A 24,072-nucleotide genomic window follows, 5' to 3' on the forward strand; every position below is an offset into this window, starting at 1 on the left:
AGTATTCCAACTCCAGTGAGTGCAACAGTAGGGAAAGTGTTGGATAGCGTAGGGGTAATAATTACTATTCCCACCCCAGTGAGTGCAATAGTAGGGAAAGTGTTGGATAGCATAGGAGTTAAATCAACATACTTATCAAATCAATTATAATTAATATAATTTAAAATTAACCAACTAATAAAAAGTAATTACCATTTAATAATTAACAATAAATGTATCAATAACAATAAATAAAAACATTAATTGATTAATTATATTTAAATTTCTTCCCACCCTATTCCCCTATGCACCCACAACCCGCTACACATTAAAAATAACAAACTTTATATTAATTGATAAATTAATTATTACCAATTAATTTACAATAAATTAATTAACATTAACTACAAATTAATATACATTACTTATAATTAACAACATTATAAATTAACCAATTAATACATACTAATTACTAATTAATAATTAGCAATAAATTAACATTCAATAACAATAAATAAAAACATTAATTAATTATAATTAAATTACTTCCCACCCTATTCCCCTATAAACTCACAACCCGCTCTATACTTCGATATTAAATAAATCAATATTACTTACCTTGCAGTCGATATTCTGGTCAACGATATTCTTGACTTCGATATTCTGTCCCTCCGATATTAAAAACTTGATATTAGTGTAGGTCGATATTAAAATGTCGAAATTTTGACTGCTCACCATCCAAATTATCTTAACGTGTTCAAATACAAGAGCTAGATGGTTTGCCTTACTTCTAATTGATACTACTTCTCACGGATACCTCATCATATAAATACCCCAGGGTGCCAGGTTAGATCCTGAAAACTGCCATTAAATGGATCCCTACTGTCACCAGCTGTTGCCACACAACTCCAGTCGTGGCTCTGACCACTTCTGAACATGAGCACATTTGTGTTTTTTGCATACTTAACTGATGAATGTCTGTAGCTCTTCTTTGATTTGTAGTAAATTTCTTCACTCCATTAAGTTTTATATCTCAAACCCTTCCCTCTTTATCTACACATTTCCATTAAAGGTCAGGGCATCAGTCATACTGTATCCTCCGTCTAATTTTATTCAGTCACATTCATGAAGCAATCACCCCAGTACTATGACGGGCAGTTCGGTAGCTTGAATATCTATACCTTTCCTGAACCTAGGATGATTTTGATGTAATGTATGGGGCCGAAAGGAAATTAATTTCTCTTATTTCTCGTTGAGGAATACCCCTGGAAGTGGGTATCCGCTGCTGTTTACTGTTCTCTCCACTAACCTGTTGATCATTTCTTCAAACAGCATAACAACCTCAAAGTCCATCGGTGGTCCATATAGCCAGAGCCGCATCGCCAGACTCCACAGCAGTACAGTGAAAAAAGCTAATACCATAGTAGGTAAGTGATGCCTGTGCACCATCTCAGTCGGTGCATGTTTATACATTCCTCCCCGTTCAAAATCTACCCTCCTTTTGATTCTAGCAACCAACCAACATGCCTCATTCAAATGCTCAAACATCAGTCTCCCACACCACTTGAATTTGTAACAGGGTATTCGAGATAAACTGCTGAATAGGCCAGAATGAACACACCTAGAAATCGCCCCTTGTGGCTGACTCTGTGAAAACAAGCAGGCAGCTTGAAGGTAGAAACAAATGTACACATCCTCTCTCTAACTTTGTAACTTCCCCACACTGTGATAGTGACCAATTTGTCCAGAGTTGGATTTTTTTAGTTTCAACTGCTATATGATTATTATTCTCCGTCAGACAGAGAATCCTCCAGTAAAAACACAATGACCTATTGAGCAGAATCTCTATTGACTATTCACTTTTTCTCTTACTGTTCTGCAGGGATCCCCTCCTTCGAGGACATCCCTTGCTCATAGGCTGTCCGGTTTTAGGTTTAAACCTATAATAACTGATAAAACCCCACTGAAAGAGAAATAGCCCTCACTAGTGAAAACATAAAAACACTGAAAAAACACCTGCATAACCACAAACTAAATGCTATTCAAAGAAAAGGAAAAATAGAGTGACAGTCATTTTTTTCCTTCATGAATGTGACTTTGTTATTCAAGATAGCAGTAAGAAAGACTGGGCTAACATTATTCTGCTTGAGTTTTGTTGTTTAGGGATGCCAAAAATATTGTTTCTTCTTCCTGTTTCTTTTTTCAGTTTTGTGGTCTTTGGTCTAAAGCTGCAGGATTTAGAAGCATGTTTTAGGTCTTGTTTAATTATTTTTATAAACTGTAGAGAGCCAGGAAATATCAAAACCATATTTAATATTTTGGCTAGGTTTGATTATTTCACTGCTAGGTAAAATGGCTGGTTTCATAAGACTCTTCCTTAATATGTGTCATCACATTTACCCACAGAGAATGGGTAAAAACCCTTAATACATTAGCCCCTAGTTTCTAGTGTGTCAGTATTGCTAGTAGGTGAATTGCCAACACATCAGGCTTTAAACTTTCAATGCAAGGTATAGTGACAAGTATATGTGAAAACAGCGCTATCGCCAAGCATCTGGGATAGTGGTGAAAACATTACACCAGACTTTTGGAAAATATTGAACGCAGTGTCACTTGGAATGCTCTGCAAAAAATGTTCTTTCCACGTTCAACAAAGATTGGAGTGATATTGTATGTATGTGCAGTGATTTAACAAAGGACATTAAAAAGTTGTGTGATGACCTGTCAAAATTGATACCTGAGCTGAAGTGCTTCCCTGTAAGAAACCCTTGCCCCTTGTTAGATTGTATGCTGAAAACTTCTTTACAATTTTCAGGGTTAAAGAGGAATACTATTGACTTTTTATTCCATTCTGGTGCACGGTTTTCTTATGCACAGGAACTAAAACCTAAATATTTCTCATTTTGTGCTTTTTGTGGCATCAAATAAAGAGTCATCCCAACTGTTTCCCATAGCTGATGGTTCTCAGTCCAAGGGGTTATGAATGCTATATTATCCATGAGCCAACAGTTTACAGAATTTCTGCTGAGTGATGATGCCAAAGGCAAGAAATGTGAGGATCATTGGTACTGAAAGTGATGTCAAAAAAAGTACACTAGTGCGTTCTTTACAGGAAAAAATAACTGTTGTTGTGGACATAATAAAAAAACTAGAGTCTGGAAAAAAAACCTTGTCTGCAATGTGTTCAGCATAATTGGTGTAGATGTGAAACATCTCCTTGAGAGTAGGGTGACACCTTTAGTGACTTTGGTACTGCAACATGTTCCATGTTAGAGTGCTTGCCACTTGGGAAGCAAAGCAGTGTTAAAGAGCAATTCAGGAACTTTTATTTTACAAGGTATGAGAAATGGCTTGCAATGATGCATAGAAATGTCCCTTCACCAACCATGGAATTTGAAGTCAATGGAACCTTACTGTGGTACTCTCTACAAGTTCTAGATCTCTTACATAAAGGGGAATCTCCTCTGTAGTTTCAAAAGGTCTTCTTCATTTTTGACTACTTCAATAACCCTGAGGGCATAAGCCTCCAGTTCAATACAAATGTTGCAGAACCTTCCCTGAGAATCGCAATCTTCAAATACACCAGTATTGGCATGGAAAGCTATGTCAGTGGCCAGAGTTAACAAATTGTGTACTGGCTATTTTGGCATTGCCCGTCTCAAGTGCCAATGTTGAGAGGGCCTTTTCACAGAAGTTTACATGGGAAGGAAAGAGCGAGCGCACATGAACAAAGACTCACTGACAAAGTATTGTATGGTGTACCACAATAAGTTTAATTTGCAAAAATCTATTTGGACCTCATATACACTATACATACACTGAATCTATACCATGCACTATTAGTGCAGAAAGCAAGCAATAAAACACCGGAAAAACACGGTTTCTGTTGTTTTTAATGGCACGAAAATATGTAACCACAAATAATCACTGTTTTTTAAAGATATTGAAATCACTTGAAAACAATGAAAAAATCCCACCAGAATTTACCAAAAATAGAAACTGAAAACAGGAAAGCCTACTCATATTCTTACAGCAAATAATAATACATGGGAGTCCTCCAAGAGCTATGCACTGTTCATCTGTATTTATTGTTCTTGTGTTACAACTTAGCAGACACCATCTACTCAAGTGAGTTGAACAAACTGGGATTATTCAATTTCTCCTGAAGTGTTTTAATTCTCCTTTCCTCTCTCTTCAATTTCACACTCCTCTCCAGCTCTTACACAAAATGTTTCCAATGTTTGGCTATCGTATCAGTGCTGAAACAAAATTGATCACCACACAAATCCCGCATAGCGAGTGCACAACACTGTGGTAGGTTCCAATTTATCCATAAGCCCCATGTAAGTTTATGTTGCACAGGGGTCTGTCCAATGCCTTTCTCTGAGTTTTCCTCTTCATCAGCTCTGTTTGGCACATTACTGCAATCTTTGGTTCCTCTGATCACCTCAGCAGTGATGATACAGAAATCAGCCTTCCACTCTCCAACTGCCTCACATGCCCTGGTTCCATTACATTGACCTGAAGTAAACCGAAATCTTAAACACTGGTAATTACTCTAGTCTACATCCTAGTCCATAGTTTTTTTTTTGCCTATCAGGTCACCTCATCTTAGAACCAACTGTATGATTCTGCTCCAGTATGAACAGTCCATCCTGAACTGCCAAGCCAGGCCAACTTATATTTCCAGACGTGGCTTCCATGCTCACTGTGTACTAGAGCTCAAGCTATACCTTACCAAAGAGACCAAGTAGAAGGGAGCCTTGCCTGGCAGTTTGGACAGACTGTTCCCATCAGGAGCAGAGTCGGTACTGGCAAGTGTAAGGTGGGCCTTTGTCTAGAGTGGTGGATGTAATGAAATGCGACCCAAGCAATTGCCAGTGGCTGAGATTATTTCAAGCATTCCATCCATTACCTTGTTGTTCCATTATGTTGATGTCATTGAAAGCAAAAGTAATTTACATTCTTGGCTCCAACTCTTACATTTCTCTTTTCCTAACTTGCTTCAATAGATTCCCCAGTCCTTGTCCTCCGTGAGAAAACTTGATGTAAAGTTTAGCTCAGCGACTTTACTTTAGGCACAGCTTTCAGCTACTTAATATTATTAATATTTATTTTTCCTTTCAGAACATCAATCACTAATTACAGTGATGAGCCAGATGGACTAATGCACAATAGTATACACCTCAAAATGTGCATTTATTTATGTCAAGAATTCTATTCAACATCCAAGACACTCACCTGTCTCATGCAGGCTTATTCTGGTCCAAGCATCTGGAGCAAGTTTACATTCCTCCAAGCTCTCATCTACTCACATACCACATTTCAGTCCACACCTCACTCTGTACACTCACAACCTCCTTAGGCCCCCTGACCAATCCTGTGGAATGTCCTTCGCAGTTAAATCTGAGCTGGCCGCTCATTTCTATAGTTCAGTTCCTCAAAAATCACATTTTGCCTCTTGAAAATATTGTCTGCTAACAAGTCTTCTTTTTCTCTGTTGTAACCCTGGCTACTTTCACAATCCTATTTTATTGTATCTGTCAATGTAAATTTGTATACTTCTTAAACAAATTATCTTGTATCGACAGACTGTTTTAAAATGCAAGGTTTCCTGTTTTGAAACCAGATCACAACTACAGGGTTCTGGGGAAAATCCTTATGCCAGCCCTTTGAAACTGATAGCAAATGATCAATCAAATATAATCTAAATCTACTCAGTAAAAACAGTAAGGAGAGGGAGTTCCTAGATCTAAATAAGTTTCATGGGTGGGCGAAGTTAATAACAATGTGAGATCTTAAAGACCACACCAGTTCTGCTGATGAAACAATTCTGTGACAATTCTATTAATACAAAGGAACCAAGGGATTCTATTAGATCTGTTCAAAGCAAAACAATCTCTGATTACCATGTGGTTCAATTCTGCTTCAGGTTTAAGTCCTACCGAAATCCACTGTATCAAGGGGTGCCTTCTCAGTAAATCTGTAAGAAAATCCACACCCGAATCTCCATTAGCTATAAAACTAGCATTGCCGTTTGCAAGAAATAATAGTTTGTTTAAAAACATATTTTCTACAGTTTGGAGAGGAGAAACATCAACATCCCGCCAGATGTCACTTCCATAAGAGGCAACAGAAACACATTTTGCTTTGTGAATCTTAAGGATTGCTGCTAATGGTCTATTACCAAGTCTGGATGCAAAAACGATGATGGAAGAGATTGATCTTGTGAATGTCCTTGATCAGGGTTCTCCAAAGTCGGTCCTAGAGGGCCGGATCCATGCAATATTTTGAATATAACTGCATTCATCTAAATGGGGATATATGAGACACTCCAATTTCGTCATTCGATTGTTAATTTGCAATAATAAACAGCACACCACAGAGGGATTCATTCTCTGTCTTTGTTTCTTTCTGTCTTTGATAAATGTAACTGTAATTCAACCGTCGACGCGTTTCGGTGGATTAAATCAATCTGACCACCTTCATCAGGACAAACGTATAATTCAATATTCTGCTTTCCGTTTAAATTTTTTTTTTCATAAAACTGGGTCCAACGGATTCAGTTATCGTCCGTATTTAGATGAGGCCGATAGTTCAAGGATGACTTTCCTTATCTACTAGATACCACTGTGTGAGTTCTATTAATAAAGGATACTCCTGTCAGGGTTCAGCAATCCCTCTTTGCCCGCGCACCTATTTTGATCTACAAAATTTGAGAGTCTCGTTATATTCCTTTCCAGGGGGTTGTTTGAAGTTTTATGATTTATAAAAGTGCAATATATTATGTTTTTTATGGTATATTGAATGTATTTTGGAACATTCTTAATTGTATGTTTTTATCAAATCACTGTGGGATTTTTATTATATATTTCTATAATTGCCTTGACATCCTGAGTTAGTGTGTTTTCTTGATGAAGTGTTGGTGATTGTGTATGACTTGTGCATATAACTGAATGTGTATGTGTGTTTAATGAAGTATCTCAAAATGGAGAATACATTTTTGACTTTTCAGTCTGTTGGTGCTCTGTCCCTTTTGAGTAGGGGGCCCACACCTTGTTTTTCAAGGTTCTGGAATCAAGCCAATGTACAACTTGTTTTTCAACTGAGAACAGTTTTCTAGTGAAACAGATCTAAGCTGAGGACTGTTTGCCAATACAAAAACAAATAGAGTAGCATCAGGTGTTACGTCCAGGGCCCCAGCAAAATGGAGGTTACTAGATAGCGATTGCTACATGAGCCACCTGATTGAAGAAAGCAGACAAATTACCCTTTTAGATATATATCTGATAGATACTACTAGCTGCAGATTCCTTAACGTACAATTATCCCCAGGCGTGAGACTGGATCCAGAAAACATTTTGCCAAAGCATCCCTGAGGGGGGGGTGGCAGGAGGGGGGAGGGGTCCCTTGCCTCACACGGGGACTTCCGCTGAGTCACCGGCGGTTTCGGCTTCAGATCGAAGGAGGATGGTGTCGTCGAGGAGCGGTCATCCGGGGCCCTCCTCTTCGGCGCCTGGCGTCCCTGCCTCATCGCAAATCCCTACGGGGCTCCCTGTGGCGTCGCAGGAGGCTGCCGGGACTCCGGGCTTGCCCCCGAATCCCCCTCGGTCCTCTGAGCAGGCAGCTGCCTCACCAGAGGTCGAGCCAGCACTGTTTCGGCACCGGGAGCCTTCCTTCCCGACTCCGGTGGAGTCTCGGGTGGAGGCAGAGACCTGGGGTGCTTTCCCAAGTCCCTCTCGGTCCTCGACATGGACGGTTGCCCCGTCTGGGCCGAGCCAGCGCCTTTTTGGTGCCGCTTCCTTGCCGTTCTGGCGCCGACCCCGCCCCATCCTCCTGGAGAGCATGTGGTGGCAGAAGTCGACTCTGCGCCACGAGTACCCACTCCAGCGCCGATCGACGTTGATCAGGCGCTGGTGGCGGACTCCACGGAGCCGTGCTGGCGTCGGGTTCTTGATTCGTCCCCTGAGATCTCGTCTTCTCCAGAGGTCTGCCATCTGTTGTTGTGTTCCTCCCCGGAGACAGGGCGCCGTATTGTTGCCTTTTCACCGGCATCTTCCAGGGAGGGCTCCTCGCTGTCCCCATGGCCTAAATCCTCGAACTCTTCTTTTTGTGGCTCGCGGATTGCTTTTCCACCGGCCTCTCCGCCTTTCACTGGGGCCCCTCTGGTTCCCCATTCATCTGTGGATCCCCCACTATTCCGGGGCTGGCCACTTCCCCCTGGACATGGGGACGGGCGGCTCAGTCTGCATCCGTCGCCTACAGAGGAATTACTTTCTCCTCCGCGGCGCCCTACTGAGGCTAGTTTTGCCTTTGCTCGGGTTATTTCCACAGCCGCTGGTATTCTGCGGATGAGTGAACCTGTCACTCCGTTTCCTACGGACAACTTTTTGGAAGTTCTCCACCAGGGCTCTGGTGGATGGAGAGTTCTTCCTTACCTCTGAAGCGTCACTCCACAATTCTCTTATGGGGGTTTGGGGGCGCCCTGCCATGGGTGATCCGGTGCCTCAGGCGCTTCTGCATCGTCACCGCCTTGCTCCGCATGGCCCTGTCTGTCTTTCTTTCCACCCTTCTACTCAAGGGTCTCTTCTGTGGAATGCCTTTCCGTGTCTCCCTGTGGTGTTTCCTCCGTCTCTGGAGGCCCTGTGGTTGAATTCATGGGGGCCTAATGTCTTCGCTTAGTCTAGGGCTGCCTTGTGGGCGCTTAACACCTTGTGTGTGTTGACCAGGGCTACTTCCAGTCTGTGGGACTCTGTGGAGTTCCTTCTTTCTCATGTCTCTCATGAGGGTGCCCATGCTGATCTGTGAGGCCATGTGTTGGATGGCAGGGAGTTGGCTGCATTTATTCTTCGTGCGGCCTTAGATGTTGCTGATGCTCTCGGCCGTGCTATTGCCACTTCTGTGGCTCTCTGTCGCCATGCTTGGCTACGTGATGCTGTTTTTCCTGAAAATATCAGGGAACGTCTGGTTAACAGGGGTCCTTCTGGCGAATACTCTTTGCTGCGCCGGGAAAACCCTGCCATGGGTAGCTGTGCGCATTAAAAATTTAATTTAATAATAATAATGATAACACTCATGCAGACTCTGCCATTCAGCGTCTTCTTGCGGGCCTCCGTCCTTCTCCTCAATAGGCTGTTTTTTGTTGTTGTTTTTTTGTGCTTTTGATCCCCCGGGATTTGCTGTGGGGTGTTCTCCCACCTGCTCCTGGACTCTGGTGTTTGGAGTGCCCATTACACTTTCTGTGAGAGGTGCTGTGCCCTCAGGGTCCCTTGGTTGGCCCGCTTCTTTAGTTGGCTGCTGGTTCAGCCCCCATTGTTTGGCAAGAGTATACTTTTTGACTGCTTTCTAAACCTTCTGTGGTTTCTGCTGCAGATTTATAGTTTGTTCTCTGATGGAGGAGTTCTTCCCTAAGAGTGGTTCCCATACTTTCTTGGGACATATCCTACCCTAAGTGGGTATTGTAGCTATTGGATAGCCCTGTCTTACACTGGGAGGGTGTGGACTCCTCCTTGCAGGTTCCTCCCCCTTCCTGGTGTTGCTGTATGCCGTTGTTGCATTTTCTTGGACAGCTGCGGCATTGTGCTGCGGTATTTTGCCCTTTGTCTGCCATTCGGCTTGGTCCTCTATCTGGTGTTCCGGAAGGGTTATTTTCCTGTGTTGACGGCTTGGTTCGTCTTACTTGTTTCTCTTCTTGTTTCCTGGCTGGTTGTTTGTTGGCACCTAGCTGTGCCCGCCTGGATGTTGTGTTCTGGACGTTTAGTTTAATGACACTTGTTGGCGTCCAGCTGCGCCAGCCTGTTCTTCTGGTCTACGGCCAGGGGCCTTGGAATGGGGCCTGGCGCCCCTGCTTCTTCTTTTGCGGGAGCCTTGTGAGACTATGTATTTCTTCTCCCACCTGCCTTATTGCTGAGGCGCTGTTCTGTCTTGCCTATTGACTTCCAGATGGGATGGATTCGGCTGCCCTCTTCCCTGGGTGTATTACCGGTGGAGGGCTCTTGTTCTCGTTTCGACTCTTCTAATTGGAGTCTCTGGGTTGCTATTCTTCCGTGGTCCTTCTCTGCGTTGCCTTCCGGTGGAGGTCTCTGGTACATTGGCTGTTGACCTCCTTTCGTACTGCCTTTGCCCAGGGCTTCCGGTTGAGGTCCCTGGTACTTTGGCTGCTGGCCTCCTTTCGTATTGCCTGTACCTGGGGCTTCCGGTGGAGGTCCCTGGTACATTGGCTGCTGGCTTCCTTTCGTATTGCCCTTCCTTCTCCTGTTTGGTGAGGGATGGGCTGCCTCTTATCATTATGAAAACTCCCCTGTGGGGCAGCGTTCTCCGCGATGTTGATGTTCTGGTCTGCTTAGGGAGTGCTTAGGGAGAAGGGGGGGGGGGGGCTGGGCTCTTCCCCTGTCCCTGTGGCTCATCCCCTGTTGGGGTGAACTGGGCTATTTTCCCTGTCACTGTGATTGTCCCCGGGTGGGGTCGTGGGTTCGCCTGAGCTGGAGAGGTCCTCTCGCAGAACCTCCTTCCCCTTGGGTATAGCTAGGGTATCTATTCTACGTTAAGGAATCTGCAGCTAGTAGTCTCTATCAGAGGTACAAGTTACTTACCTTCGGGAACGGTGTATCTGGTAGATTCTAGCTGCAGATGCCTTCACGACCCGCCTTTCCTCCCCGTTCTACGAGAGCCCTTCTTGATCTTCTACACTCAACTGCCTCAGGGTTGGTGTCTTTTGCAAATGTCTTTTCTTACTCCCTCCTCAGGGGGATGCTTGCCTTGTTGTTGCCCCCTTCTTTCCTTCTGGTGCTTGGTTGATGAATTCATGGGTACTTTTGTGCCCCTGCACCCTGGTCACCAGTGTGGGGTTCGCTCGTGCTCTTCCTTCTTTGTTGCTTGCACCTCTGACTCTCGGTAGTCCTTGGGGTTGAAATAACTTAGTTGGGTTCGACCCTCAGATTTTCGGGAGACTTTCTCCCTGTTGATGTTGTCGGAGGTTGAATGGTTGTTGCTCTCTGTTCTGACCTAGGTGCCCTTTACTGTTCCGGGTGGTGGCTGTAGACTTCTTGGTCTGGTGTGTATTCTGGATGGTGCTGTTCCTCACCTTTCGTTTCTTTCCCTTCTGTTTAGCTGGGTTTTTCGCACACTGTTCCAGTATTCTCTCAGTTTTGTTTGTGATGGCTCCGCGTTGTGCACAGAAAAGTTCTCCAAATGAAACTGACGTAGGCGCGCCGGGTGGGACTTAAGTATCCTTGCTGAAGTCACAAACACGGACGTGGTCAGGACGGAGTCACAAGGTGCCGTCCCGTTTCCCCCCGACGCGCAGGGATGCTGTGGCAAAATGTTTTCCGGATCCAGTCTCACGTCTGGGGATAATTCTACGTTACCTCTACCAGATACACCGTTACCGAAGGTAAGTAACTTGTACATTAGTTCCCATGGGTAATAGCAGAAGATCCAGAGGAAACAAATAAAGGTTTATCCAACAGCCAAGGTGATTTTTTACACCCAGATATCCCTAAGGAAGCAGTTTCCTGTACCATTTGAGAGCCCCTTCTAACACTCAGAGGCTGAAAGGAAGGCAAGTGAATTACTGCTAAATACAGTCTGATTAGTGATGGTATTTAGATACTTGTAATTCAAGGACTGAACCTTCGATTTTAGTCAGCCACTGCAAACTAATATCCAAGGAGCTTGATATTAAGTTATTAACCTCTTCTCCGCGGGACAAATTCCGCCGCGGTGCGAGAGGGGGTGGGGTTGGGCGTGGCGCTCCCGTACTCAGCATGGCTTGCAGCCGTCATAAACCACGGTGGCGTGTGCTCATGATGGCCGGGAGCCGTCTGAACTCCGCCCACTGATTAATTCTCTTGCACAGGCGGGAATTAATACTGCGTGGGCAGAGCTGCAACGTTTAGACAGCTCGCGGCTGTCATGAGCACACGCCTACTTTGACTCATGACGCCCGGGAGCACTCAAGGAGGTAAGATATTGAGAAACCTATCCAACCTAGAACCAAAATTATTAGATAATCAGAAAATAGGTTCCTCTTCCACTGCCAAAGACTTGCGGGTCAACAACAACAACAACATTTGTAGAGCGCACTACATACCTGTGAGGTCTCAAGGCGCTGGGAGGGGGGGGGCAGCGGTACTGATTGGACAGCCAGGTCTTGAGTAGCCTCCTGAAAGTGAGCAGGTCTTCGGTCTGTCGTAGGTTCAGTGGGCCGGTCTTGGTGGCGAGGTGGGAGAAGGACCTCCTGCCTATGGTTTTCCTTCGGAAGCGCGGGATGGTGGCGAGTGCAAGGTCGGCAGAGCGAAGCTGGCGGTTGGGGGTGTAGAAAGAAAGTCATTTGTTGAGGTAGGCTGGGCCGGTCTTGTGGAGTGCCTTTTGTTCGTGGAGGAGGAGCTTGAAGGATATCCTCTTGTTGGCGGGTAGCCAGTGCAGGTTTCTCAGGTGGGAGGTGATGTGGCTGTGGCGTGGTAGGTCAAGGATCAGTTGTGCCGAGGCGTTTTGGATGCGTTGCAGTTGTTTGAGCTTGGTCGGGGCTCCTGCGTAGAGGGCGATTCCGTGGTCGAGTCTGCTACTAACGAGGGCCTGGGTGACTGTTCTTCTGTGTTTCTGTCGGGATCCACCTGTAGATTTTGCGGAGCATGCGGAGGGTGTTGAAACAGGAGGAGGAGATGGCGTTGACTTGCTTGGTCATGGAGAGTGTTGAGTCGAAGATGATTCCTAGGTTGCATGTGTGGTCAGTGGGTGCTGATGTTGCCCCCAGTGCCGTCGGCAACCAGGAGTCCTCCCAGGCTGAGGGGTTGGAGCAGAGGATGAGGACTTCCGTTTTGTCAGTGTTCAGCTTCAGTCGGCTGGTCTTCATCCAGTTGGCGACTGCCTTCATTCCTTCGTGGAGGTTGGCTTTGGCGGTGATGGGGTCCTTGGTGAGGGAGAGGATCAGTTGAGTGTCGTCGGCGTAGGAGATTATGTTGAGGTTGTGCTGTCGGGCGACGTGTGCAAGCGGGGCCATGTAAATGTTGAACAGTGTCGGGCTGAGGGAGGAGCCCTGGGGTACACCGCAGTTGATCTTGGAGGCTACGGATCAGAGTGGGGGAGGCGGATGCTCTAGGTTCTGCTTGAGAGGAAGGAGGTGGTCCATTCTAGGGCTCTGTCACGGATCCCTAAGGCGTGTGCGATGGCAAACTGTGTTGAAGACGGCGGAGAGGTCCAGAAGGATGAGGGCTGCTGTCTCACCGTTGTCCAGCAGTTTTCTGATGTCGTCGGTGACAGCGATGAGGGTAGTCTCGGTGCTGTGGTTGCTGCGAAATCCTGAATGGGAAGGGTCCAGGATTCTGTTTTCTTCGAGGTATTTGGTTAGCTGTCTGTTGACGACCTTCTCGATGACCTTGGCGGGGAACAGGAGCAGAGAGATGGGCCGGAAGTTCTTGAGATCTTTAGGGTCAGCCTTTGGTTTTTTGAGTAGGGCGTTGATCTTGGCGGGTTTCCAGCTTTCTGGGAAGATCGCGGTCTTGAAGGAGAGATTGATGACGTTGCGCAGGTGCGGTGCGATGAAGCTGCTGGCTTTGTTGAAGATATGGTGCGGAAATGGGTCTGAAGGGGAGCCGGAGTAGATTGTGCTCATGGTCTTCATGGTGTTATCGATGCTCACGCTGGTCCAGGCTAGCAGGGGATCTCCTGGAGAGATTGGATCTCCTGGAGAGATTGTTGTGTTGCTGTCTGTTGGGGCTGCCTCAGTGTTGAAGTTGTTGTGGATGTCTGCTATCCTGCCGTGGAATAAAGTGGCGGGGAGTTACACAGGGCTAGCGACGTCAGGATGTCGTTGGTGTTGGAACTGGGGTTGGAGAGTTCCTTCACGATGTTAAAGAGCTCCTTGCTATTGTGTGTGTTGTCGTCGAGACAGTCCTTGAAGGAGGTCCTCTTGGCCATCCTGATGAGGTGGTGGTTGCGGGTGGCGTACTTGTAGGCTGCCTGGCTGTCCGGGGTCTGTTCGCTGTGCCATTTCTTCTCTATCTTTCGGCAGGCTCGCTTTGAGGCTAGGCGTTCTGGGGTGAACCAGCTGGCCCTCTTATTGGTATCTCTGTGGGGTGATTTCTTCAGCGGGGCGAGGGTGTTGGTGCAGTCGTTGTTCCGGCGTCTGAGGTTGCGGCAGCTTAGTCGTTGCTGGAGGGTTCAGTGAGTGGGCTGAGAGTGAGGTTTGCGTGAAGTTTGTCTTCAGTGATTTTTCTCCAGCAACGGCGGGGGATCTGTTGGGTGCGGTGGTGTATTGTGGAATTCTGTAAGGAGAAGTAGATGCAGCGGTGGTCGGTTCAGAGAAGTTCGGTGGTGTGGCCGAAGGCAACGTGGGGGCTTGCAGAGAAGATGGGGTCAGCTTGTGGCCTGCGGAGTGGGTGGGCGTTGTGACGAGTTGTCTCAGTCCAAGGTTGGCAAGGTTATCGATCAGGGATGTCGAGTTGCTGCTGTTGTTGTTCTCCAGGTGAAAGTTCAGGTCTCCAAGGAGGATGTAGTCGGTGGAGGTCAGGGTGTGCATGCTGATGAAGTCGGCAATGGAGTCGCTGAACGGGGGAGGGGTTCCGGGGGGTCTGTAGACGAGGATGCCTCTGAGGGTGGAGTTGGGGTCTGTGTGGATCTGGAAATGCAGGTTTTCGGTGGAGCTGAGAGTGTCGTTGGTGCTGGTCGAGACCCTGATGCTGTTCTTGTGGACGATGGCGATTCCTCCTTCAACTCAGTTGGTGCGGTCTCTGCGGGTGATCATGTAGGCAGCAGGGATGGCTATGGCTGGTGCGGAGGAGTCGTTCATCCAGGCAAATGCGCAAACAAAAAAAAAGGGGAGGAAACAGCCATTGAATACCTCCCCTCCAGGTCTCCGTTACCGGCCTCATGGTTGCCATGGCAATATATCTAAAAATATTGTCGTGCTACCGTAAGGCAGGTCATGGAGTCCTCGAGAGGCTGGATCCAGAGCAGACAAATCTGCTAAACAGGAGCTGTTTTCCAAAGGCAGGCCTCCGTTTCCAGAGGCCTGCCAATGGAAAAAGGGGCGTGGCTTCACGCCATACTGAAATCCCCTTCTCACAATATCTCTTTGCCTGCAGCAGGGCATGCCCTGCAATGCAGGCTTCGACCTAAAAAAACTGTGGCAAAACAATGGCAGTGAGGGGGAGACAGAGGCAATAACGGGCACAAGATACAAATCTAGAGTCTACCACTGGCCACCAGGGATGGCGTGCAGGTGGTAACCTGCGGGTGGAGGAGGGCCTCGACTTTCAGCAGCGGCCGAGCACACAGGAGGAGCTGTGTGGTGGGGGAGCGAAAGCGAACTACCAGCAGATCAAGGGTCTAGATCTAGTTGAACATTTTGATTCAAGCTCAGTTCACTTTCTTTTTTTTGCCATAAGTGTGGGGTTAGTAGGTTCATGAAGCATTGTTTGATACACCTCGGCTTCAGTAGTCTACAAATTGCTCCCCTGGGTCGGCACAGGCTTAGATGAAATGGGCTCTGGTGGAAGATCTGTAATAACTACCTCCTTATTTGTGCTCACATGCAGATCATCATGGGCATTTAACCCTAATTCCACCTTCATTGTTGAGTGTGTCCTTAATAGCACCCACAGCGAAGGTTTCTGTACTCGATAAAGAATAATGAAACGTAATAGGAGTTGTTGGATACTTCTAACCACAGATTCCTCAATTTAGGAATATTCCCAGAAGCCAAACTACACCTGTAGAACTTTTCAGCAATGCCAAAACGAGAAGGTGCAGGTGACACAGGTGGCTCCGCAGTGACTCTGTACCGCTCTGGGAGTGATAAAGCAGAGGCACATATAAGCCCCACCCCTTTCTTAAACTGCCTCTTTTTTTGTATGTTTCAGCTGTGCTGTCATACACGAAGCATAGAACAAATTCTGAGACTGTGTACTGATTCCTAACTTGCCATTCCATAGAACACAGTGGTGGTTAGGTAGAGGTAGGGGGAACTATGAGGAATCTTTGGTGAGACGAGTATTCACCAGAAAAAACGTTACCCAAAGTAAGTGGCCTGTTGGTCAAACGTCTAAATCTAACTGTCAATTCTTCATCTTTAGAATAGAGACCAAAACAGTACATCCCACAGGAGGAGGGTTTGAGGAGTGGATTCAGACCAAAATGTCATGTAGATCTGAGCAGGTGGGGTGACCCTCCTGCCTGACCAGATTGTCAAGGTATTAGAGTTTTATGAACATATGTACTGAGTCCCTGACTAGAATGCGTATCCCTTCCGCCAAAGCTGTTTAGCGACCTTTGTCCTGATGGAGCGGGCACACAGGCTTCAAGAGCTGCTTCTTAGCCAGTGTATAGCAGATTTGATGCAGAGGACCAGCCACCCAAACAGGGTCCTCGTTTGCAATGCCTTACTTTTCTTTTAAGGAAAAGACAAGGGAGGTCCCCTTATAATCTGAGACAGGGGGAGCATGTAGAGAACAAAATAGGTCCCTAACAACAGTGATGGTTAATCACAGGCGTAAACAATTCTGCTGGTCAGAGAGCTACCAATTTGAGAAGACATTACAGTTAAACAGTATCATAAGGTCAACATTATAATTTTTTTTAAATTAAAAAAGGGTCATATATTGGCATTAGGTATTTATTAAATACAATTGTATATACAATATCATATAAAAACATTTCATTAAAAATACATCATTATGCTGGCCCCTGATTTGCCACCTGTTAAAAGTGCTGCGGCCTCCCTGCAACCAGTATACAGCTTCCGGGTCAGGATACTGTATCCTGATCTCTCTTCAAGATTTTAAATCGTAATGATCTTAATTGGCAGATGTGTTAGTCAAATAGAAGTCTAATATCATCTTCACTGTGGTTAGAAAACTGTCCTGAAGAAGGTGTGTATTCACGTACTCACCGAAACGCTGCCTCGACAACTGTTTTCTCATAATGATGTATTTTTAATGAGTGTTTTTATGATATTGTATATATAATTGTATTTAATAAACACCTAATGCCAATATATTACTTTTTTTGATCTTTTTGAATTTTTTTATTTTTTTTATTGTAATGTTGACTTTATGATACTGTTTAACTGTAATGTTTTCTCAAATTGGTAGCTCTCTGACCATCACCTCCCCTGTGAACACCTCCAGCGCCAACCGCCTGACCTCCTGGTCCAACGTCAACGACAACGAGACACGCAAGGTCATGAACTCCATCCACTCAGGATCTCCGTCTGACCCCTGCCCACGCCACATATTCAACAAAGCCGACGCAGCCATCGCACCCCAACTACGGAAGGTCATCAACATGTCCTTCGAAACAGCGACATTCCCGGAAAGCTAGAAGCACGCCAAAATAAACGCCCTCCTCAAGAAGCCCAAAGCGGACCCCAAGGACCTCAAGAACTTCCGGCCCATCTCCCTGCTCCCAAGACCCCCTACCCCCTCCGTACCCAGAGGGCGTCAGATGCAATCAGATGGCCGAATTTTTCTCCGCGAAAATCGAGAAAATCCTGACCTCACTCCCCATCCCCACTTCCTCTCACTCTGCTACTCCACCACCCCTCCACCCAGAGGCTCCACACCTACGAGCCTTTACTCAGATCACCACGGAGACTTTCTTAGCTACCCTGCAAACTGTGAAAAGTGGCTCTCCATCTGACCCAGCTCCCATCAGTAAGTTAAAACTGGTAGCCCCCACTATAGCCCCAACCATCACCAACCTCATTAATGCCTCCTTTAAAGAGGGCTCCGTTCCAGCCAACTGGAAGAAAGCTACCGTCAAAGCTCTCCTGAAAAAACCCCACCTAGACCCCACGGACCCCTCCAACTTCAGACCCATCTCGCTCCTCCCCGGGATCAGCAAAGTGGCCGAACGGATAGCAAACCAGCAACTTTCCAATTTTCTGGAGACGAATCATCTACTACGTGACTCTCAGACCGGTTTTAGACCGGGGCAAGGCACCGACACTGCCCTATTGGCAGTGGTCGAAGAGGCGAGAAGCATCATAGACGCAGGAGGATCAGTGGCAGTGATCCTCCTCGACCTGAGCGCCGCCTTTGACACGGTGGACCACTCTATCCTGGTCCACCGGTTAAGTCTAGTTGGAATCACCGACTCTGCCCTTGCCTGGATTAAATCCTTCCTGGAGGAAAGAACCTTTCAGGTGTCAGATGGCACCGCCTCGTCCAAGGCTCTACCCATGCAGTGTGGGGTTCCTCAGGGCTCCTCCCTGAGCCCCACACTTTTTAACGTTTATATGTCCCCCCTTGAGGACATTATCACCCCCTTCGGCGTCAAAACAGTAATGTACGCTGACGACACACAGCTGGTGGTTTCCATCAACCAATCAAACACCAGCCTAGATAATCTCTCCAGGTGTCTAGAAAGAGTCTCCCAATGGATGTGTGACTCTCGACTTAAACTGAATGGAGACAAATCGGAGATCCTTCTCCTAGGTAATCCAAACAAACTCCCAACAAACCTCTCCTGGCCACTCACCCAACCCCAAAAACCGAGGTCAAAAGTCTAGGCATATGGCTCGACCAGGACCTTAATTTTAAAACCCAGGCCAGAAAAACCTCAGGGACCTGCTGTGGCCTTATCCGCATGTCCCGAAAGATCCTCCACCTGATCCCCTTCCAATCCAGGAAGCTACTGATGCAGGGGTTGGTTAACTCCAGGTTAGACTATGGTAACGTCTTGTACCTGGGAGCCCCGGCATCAGTCGTTCAGAGACTGCAGGTGGCTCAGAACGCGGCAGCTCGAATCCTAACGGGAACCAAAGCAAGATGCTTGGCGAAACCAGCTCTCAAAAGCCTTCACTGGCTTCCAGTGAAGGAGCAAATTACCTTCAAAACGCTGTGCATCTCACACAAGATAATGCACGACAAAGGCCCCCCAATCCTCAGACCCCTGATGAAACCCCACCAGTCCATCAAAAACCTAAGATCTGACTCTCTCGCCCTTGCCAGCATCCCTAGAATAAAAAAGTCAAGATCTGGCGGCCGCTTGTTTGCCTAAAACGCACCAAAACTATGGAACACCCTCCCAGAAGCCATGAGGAGAAAACACAACCTCCTCTCCTTTCGGAAACAATTAAAAACCTGGCTCTTCCCTTAACCCTCTTCCTTACCGTCCCCCTCCCCTCTGGAATACTTGGTCTTGTTAACGCTGGGATGCCCGAGGGTAGCTATGCGCTCTACAAATCCCCACTCAAACTCAAACTCCCGTTCCCGGCAAAGGTCATCGAGAAAATCGTCAACATGCAACTGGCCTGCCACCTCGAAGACAACATCATCTTGGACCCGTCCCAGTCCGGATTCAGCACCGAGACAGCCCTCATCGCCGCCACGACGACATCAGGCGCCAACTAGACAACGGCAAAACATCAGCCCTCATCCTCCTGGACCGGTCAGCCGCCTTCGCCTCCTAGAAGCCGGAATCCAAGAGAAGGCTCTTGACTGGACCACGTCCTTCCTCTCCGGCAGATCCCAGAGCGTCCGCCTCCCACCCATCCGATCCAAAGCCACCGACCTTATCTACGGCGTCCCCAGGGCTCATCCCTCAGCCCAACGATGTTCGTCTACATGACCCCGCTCGCACAAGTGGCCCGCCATCACGACCTCAACATCATCTCCTATGCTGACGACACCTAGCTCATCCTCTCCCTCACTAAGGACCCACACACCGCCAAAACCATCCTCCACGAAGGAATGAAGGCAGTTGCCGATTGGATGAGGAGCAGCCCTCTGAAGCTGAACTCTGACTAGACGGAGGTCCTCATCCTCGGACCCACCCCCTCAGCCTGGGACGACTCCTGGTGGCCGACCACACTGGGAACAGCACCAACACCCACCGACCATGCACGCAATCTAGAATTCATCCTCTACTCCTCCCTCTCCATGTCTAAGCAGGTCAACGCCGTCTCCTCCTCCTGCTACAACACCCTCCACATGCTCCGCAGGATCTACGAGTGGATCCTGACTGAAAGAAGAACCGTGACACAGGCCCTCGTCAGCAGCAGACTAGACTACGGCAACGCACTCTACTCAGGAATCCCAGCCAAACACCTACGACGACTACAATGCATCCAAAACGCCTCCGCCCAACTGATCGTCAACGTCTCCCGCCGCAGGGACATCACCCCCCACCTGAGAGACCTACACTAGCTCCCCGTCGACAAGAGGATCACCTTCAAGCTCCTCACCCACACACACAAAGCAATCCACAACGCGGGACCAGCCTACCTGAACAGCAAACTCAGCTTCCACACCCTCACCCGCCAGCTCCGCTCCGCCAGCCTCGCCCTCGCCGCTGTCCCCCGCATCCAATGACGACCTCCGGCAGCAGATCTTCTCCTACCTCACCGTCAAGACCTGGAACACCCTCCCTACCCACATACGGCAGACCCTAGACCTACTAGCCTTCAGAAAACTCCTCAAGACCTGGCTCTTCGAGCAGTAGCAGCACCCCCCTCCCCTCAGCACCTTGGGACCCTCACGGGTAAGTAGCACGCTTTACAAGTACTCTGATCGATTGATCAGCATTGTTTAAGCCTGTGATTAACCATCACTGTTGTTAGGGACCTATTTTGTTTTTACTTTTCTTTTAGCCAGAAAACCCCACAAACCACTGATCATCCATGCATTGTGCAGTCGATTTAAAAGATCATCGCCATCTGGATTGATCATGTATTTATGTGAAATCCACACAACTGTGCGATCCAGTTTCTCTAGAGCTTTGAATTGGTTCTGCTCATCAATCCCACTAACTGTTCAAATGGCAAGACTGGCTACAAGCCATCTAAATGAAAGGGTTGCCGATGCACTCAAAACACAGTGATTAGATTGTTAAGTAACAATACAACAAAATTTTAGCAACATAAATGACAGAAGTAATCCAAAAGAACTCCAATGAAGGGTAACTCGTGGAGTCTTTATTGCAGTATACAGCCAGCCGACACGTGTTTCATCGCACTCGCGATTCCTCAGGGCTAGATGGCTGTGTCAAAGTCAGAAGGTCGCTCAGCTGGTGATAATTCCGACCCAGCCGGGCCCTTGACCGATGATACTCGGTATGAGTGTATACGATGACGAGTAATACCCCAGGCTGTGTAAAGCTCTGGAGCGACGTGTAGCGCTTTCTGACCTCCGAGCTGTGTTCCTGTTTGGTATCCCGTTGTTTTGGAGCCATACCCGGCATTAAAACGAGGATCGAACCAATTAATAGAACAGTACCCTGTTCGACGTTTCCTACAACATTGGAGCTATTAAATACGGAGACCTCCGAGCCTTAAAGAAACGGCTATAGTACTAACATTTACAGAATCGTGAATTTTACTCGTCATCGTATACACTCATACCGAGTATCATCGGTCAAGGGCCCGGCTGGGTCGGAATTATCACCAGCTGAGCGACCTTCTGACTTTGACACAGCCATCTAGCTCTGAGGAATCGCGAGTGCGATGAAACACGTGTCGGCTGGCTGTATACTGCAATAAAGACTCCACGAGTTACCCTTCATTGGAGTTCTTTTGGATTACTTCAGTCATTTATGTTGCTAAAATGTTGTTGTATTGTTACTTAACAATCTAATCACTGTGTTTTGAGTGCATCGGCAACCCTTTCAGTTAGATAAGTGGCAATTTGTCTACTCAATCCGAGTGGTTTAAGGTTTGTCCACTCGCCGATCTGCACCTGTAACAATATCATTTTGTAACCATTGTGCGCATGAACAGGGAGTGCACCCAAGTCTAAACTGATTAAAAAGCCTTCAGATTTCATTACAAGCCATCTAAAGTTGGCTGCGAAGGCAGCTGCAGGATGAAAATTGTGCGCATCATTTATTCAAGGACTGTCTCTCTCATCTTGAGAATTACAGCCAAATAACTCAACCCTGGCATCTTCTTGATCATATCTGCAACAGCTATTGTTCCAAAAAGAAGAGATGCAGCTTCCATCAGGTTTGGCCTGCACTGTACTTGTGCTGTGTTTGGCAAAACTATTGAATTTAATATATCTTCAAAGGGGGCTCTTATCAGTTCTCATAGCCGAATTACTGTGTTCATTCACTTTTTTGTGGAACTCTTTTTTGGTTAACTTCCCCGTGACTGCACAGATTTACAATACTTTTGATAGGATAGGATAGGATAAAACTTGTAAAGCGCTCTTATACCAATAGTTGTCAAGGCGCTGTACCGGAACAAGAGGACCAGCAGAGGAGAGGTGGCCAATAAAAAGATACCAAGATGTAAAGAGCCAAATTTCCGATGTTTTTTAAAGGCCAAAAAAGAATCCGCATCTAAAATATAGTTAGACAGGAAGTTTCATAGTTTGGCGGCCGCTACCGAAAAGGAGCGACCACCCATCTAGTCCTACAGTTGCCTCCCCGGAATGTACCATTGAAAAAGAGACTTCAGATGGGAGGGGCCCTTGTAATGCAGGGCCTTAAAGAAGCACAAAGCCTTAAAAACAATGCGTTTTCTAACAGTAAGCCAATGTAGGGAACAAATCCCCTCCCTGGCAGAGTGCCGCTTGGGGCAGATCAGAATGAGACGAGCCGCCGCCTTCTGTACCACCTGCAATTTAAGGGAGGCACAGTTCTAAAGCTGTTCACACTGTTTGTGTTATTCAATGTCAAGTTAAGAGCACTTCCCACGGAAGTATGCTGAAATGCTTGCTTTTTATTACTTAGTTGTGTAAAACAGATGCTCTAGCCTTAGAAAATTTGTGGCACTGCCTGTTCTTGCCTCAGGATCTTTCTTTGCACTTTTTAGGCATTATCGGATTGATCTTGTAAAATGTAATCTACTTGGTCATTATGAACAAATTCTGAATGTTGTAATAAACATTGCACGTTAAAAATAATGTTAACATACAAGAGCTATGTTATATTATACAACTAACAGGCAGCCAAAGTGCAGTTACCTTGCAGAAAGCAGGGTCGTGATTTGAATGGTGTAGTAGAACTGGGTCAAAAAGTTGTCAGAACTCCTCTAAACACATAATATTGCTATAGTGACTGGTAGTGACAAGTGATGACCGTGCTATACAGAGATAGTAGGGAATAACATATTAACATACACATATACAAAACATAAATTATCATCAGTCCATTTTGGATTCAATTGTCACAACAAACTAAATTATTTTTCTTTCTTGTTTTGTAACTTTTCATTGACGGATTGATATAAACAACGTCGACGTTTCGACCCTAAGATGTGGTGCAGAATTAATTGCATCCAAAACGGGTCTTCATCAGGAAACGTCAACGTTTATATATCTCTGTATAGCACAGTCATCACTTGTCACTGCCAGTCACTAAAGCACTCCACTTTGTATGTGATTGTATATCACGTTTGTCTCGGATAGCCATTTGTATATTTGATTGATACATGCAAGATACTTATAATAAGAAAAATCTTTCAAATTGAAGAAGTGTGTTGTGTCTTTACACATTGTACATTCAATGTCTCTTTGTGAAATATGTAAAGAATATTTATATGTATAGCAAAGCAAAGAAATTGCTCTATACCCGACAGAACCAATATTTTTTGTTTGACTTTAGGACCCAGGTTCTGAGGGTAACTGGGATACTCCATTATAATTAACAATTTTACTACTAAACAGGCAGTCACATGTGCAGTTATCTGCAGGTTCAGTGCCACCAGGGCCAAAAGTGGTCGAAACTCCTTCAAACACCAGATTGTGCTATATTTGGCTACTAAATAAGCAGTCACAAGGGCAGTTGCCTTGCAGGCACTAGGGTCATGATTTAATGGAGCTGCAGATGCAGTGGCACTGGGCATAAAAGTTATCAGAACTCCTCTAAACACATAATATTGCTATATTTGACTACTTAACAGGCAGTCACAAAAGCTGTTCTGTAGTAGGGGATCTCTGTGCATAGTCATAATCTAGTGAATAGTCCCGCCCATGTGCGTGGATCCCGGAGCAATCAAAAATAATCTCTTAAATTGTTAAAAAATGCAGAACTGCAAAGACACTTAAGAGAGAATTTAAAGACAGATAATGCAGCCTATATCCACAGGCTACACTGTCAAGTACTTCAACTAGAAATTCCACCAAAAATCCACACGAACAGCACAGCCTGCCC

General features: G+C 46.3%; 1 protein-coding gene across 4 annotated transcripts in view; it reads left to right on the forward strand.

Annotated features, from left to right (window-relative positions):
* Positions 1 to 24,072, forward strand: part of LOC147701515 (kinesin-like protein KIF18B) — a 373,257-nt gene that overhangs the window by 335,149 nt on the left and 14,036 nt on the right. For all 4 annotated transcript variants that reach the window (XM_086930193.1, XM_086930194.1, XM_086930195.1 and 1 more), the window contains exon 16: positions 1,312 to 1,406. In XM_086930193.1, the coding sequence (XP_086786319.1) occupies positions 1,312 to 1,406 (95 nt within the window). The remainder of the gene's footprint in view (positions 1 to 1,311; positions 1,407 to 24,072) is intronic.

This window comes from Lissotriton vulgaris, chromosome 7 (assembly GCF_964263255.1).
Source record: "Lissotriton vulgaris chromosome 7, aLisVul1.2, whole genome shotgun sequence".
Taxonomy (NCBI): domain Eukaryota; kingdom Metazoa; phylum Chordata; class Amphibia; order Caudata; family Salamandridae; genus Lissotriton; species Lissotriton vulgaris.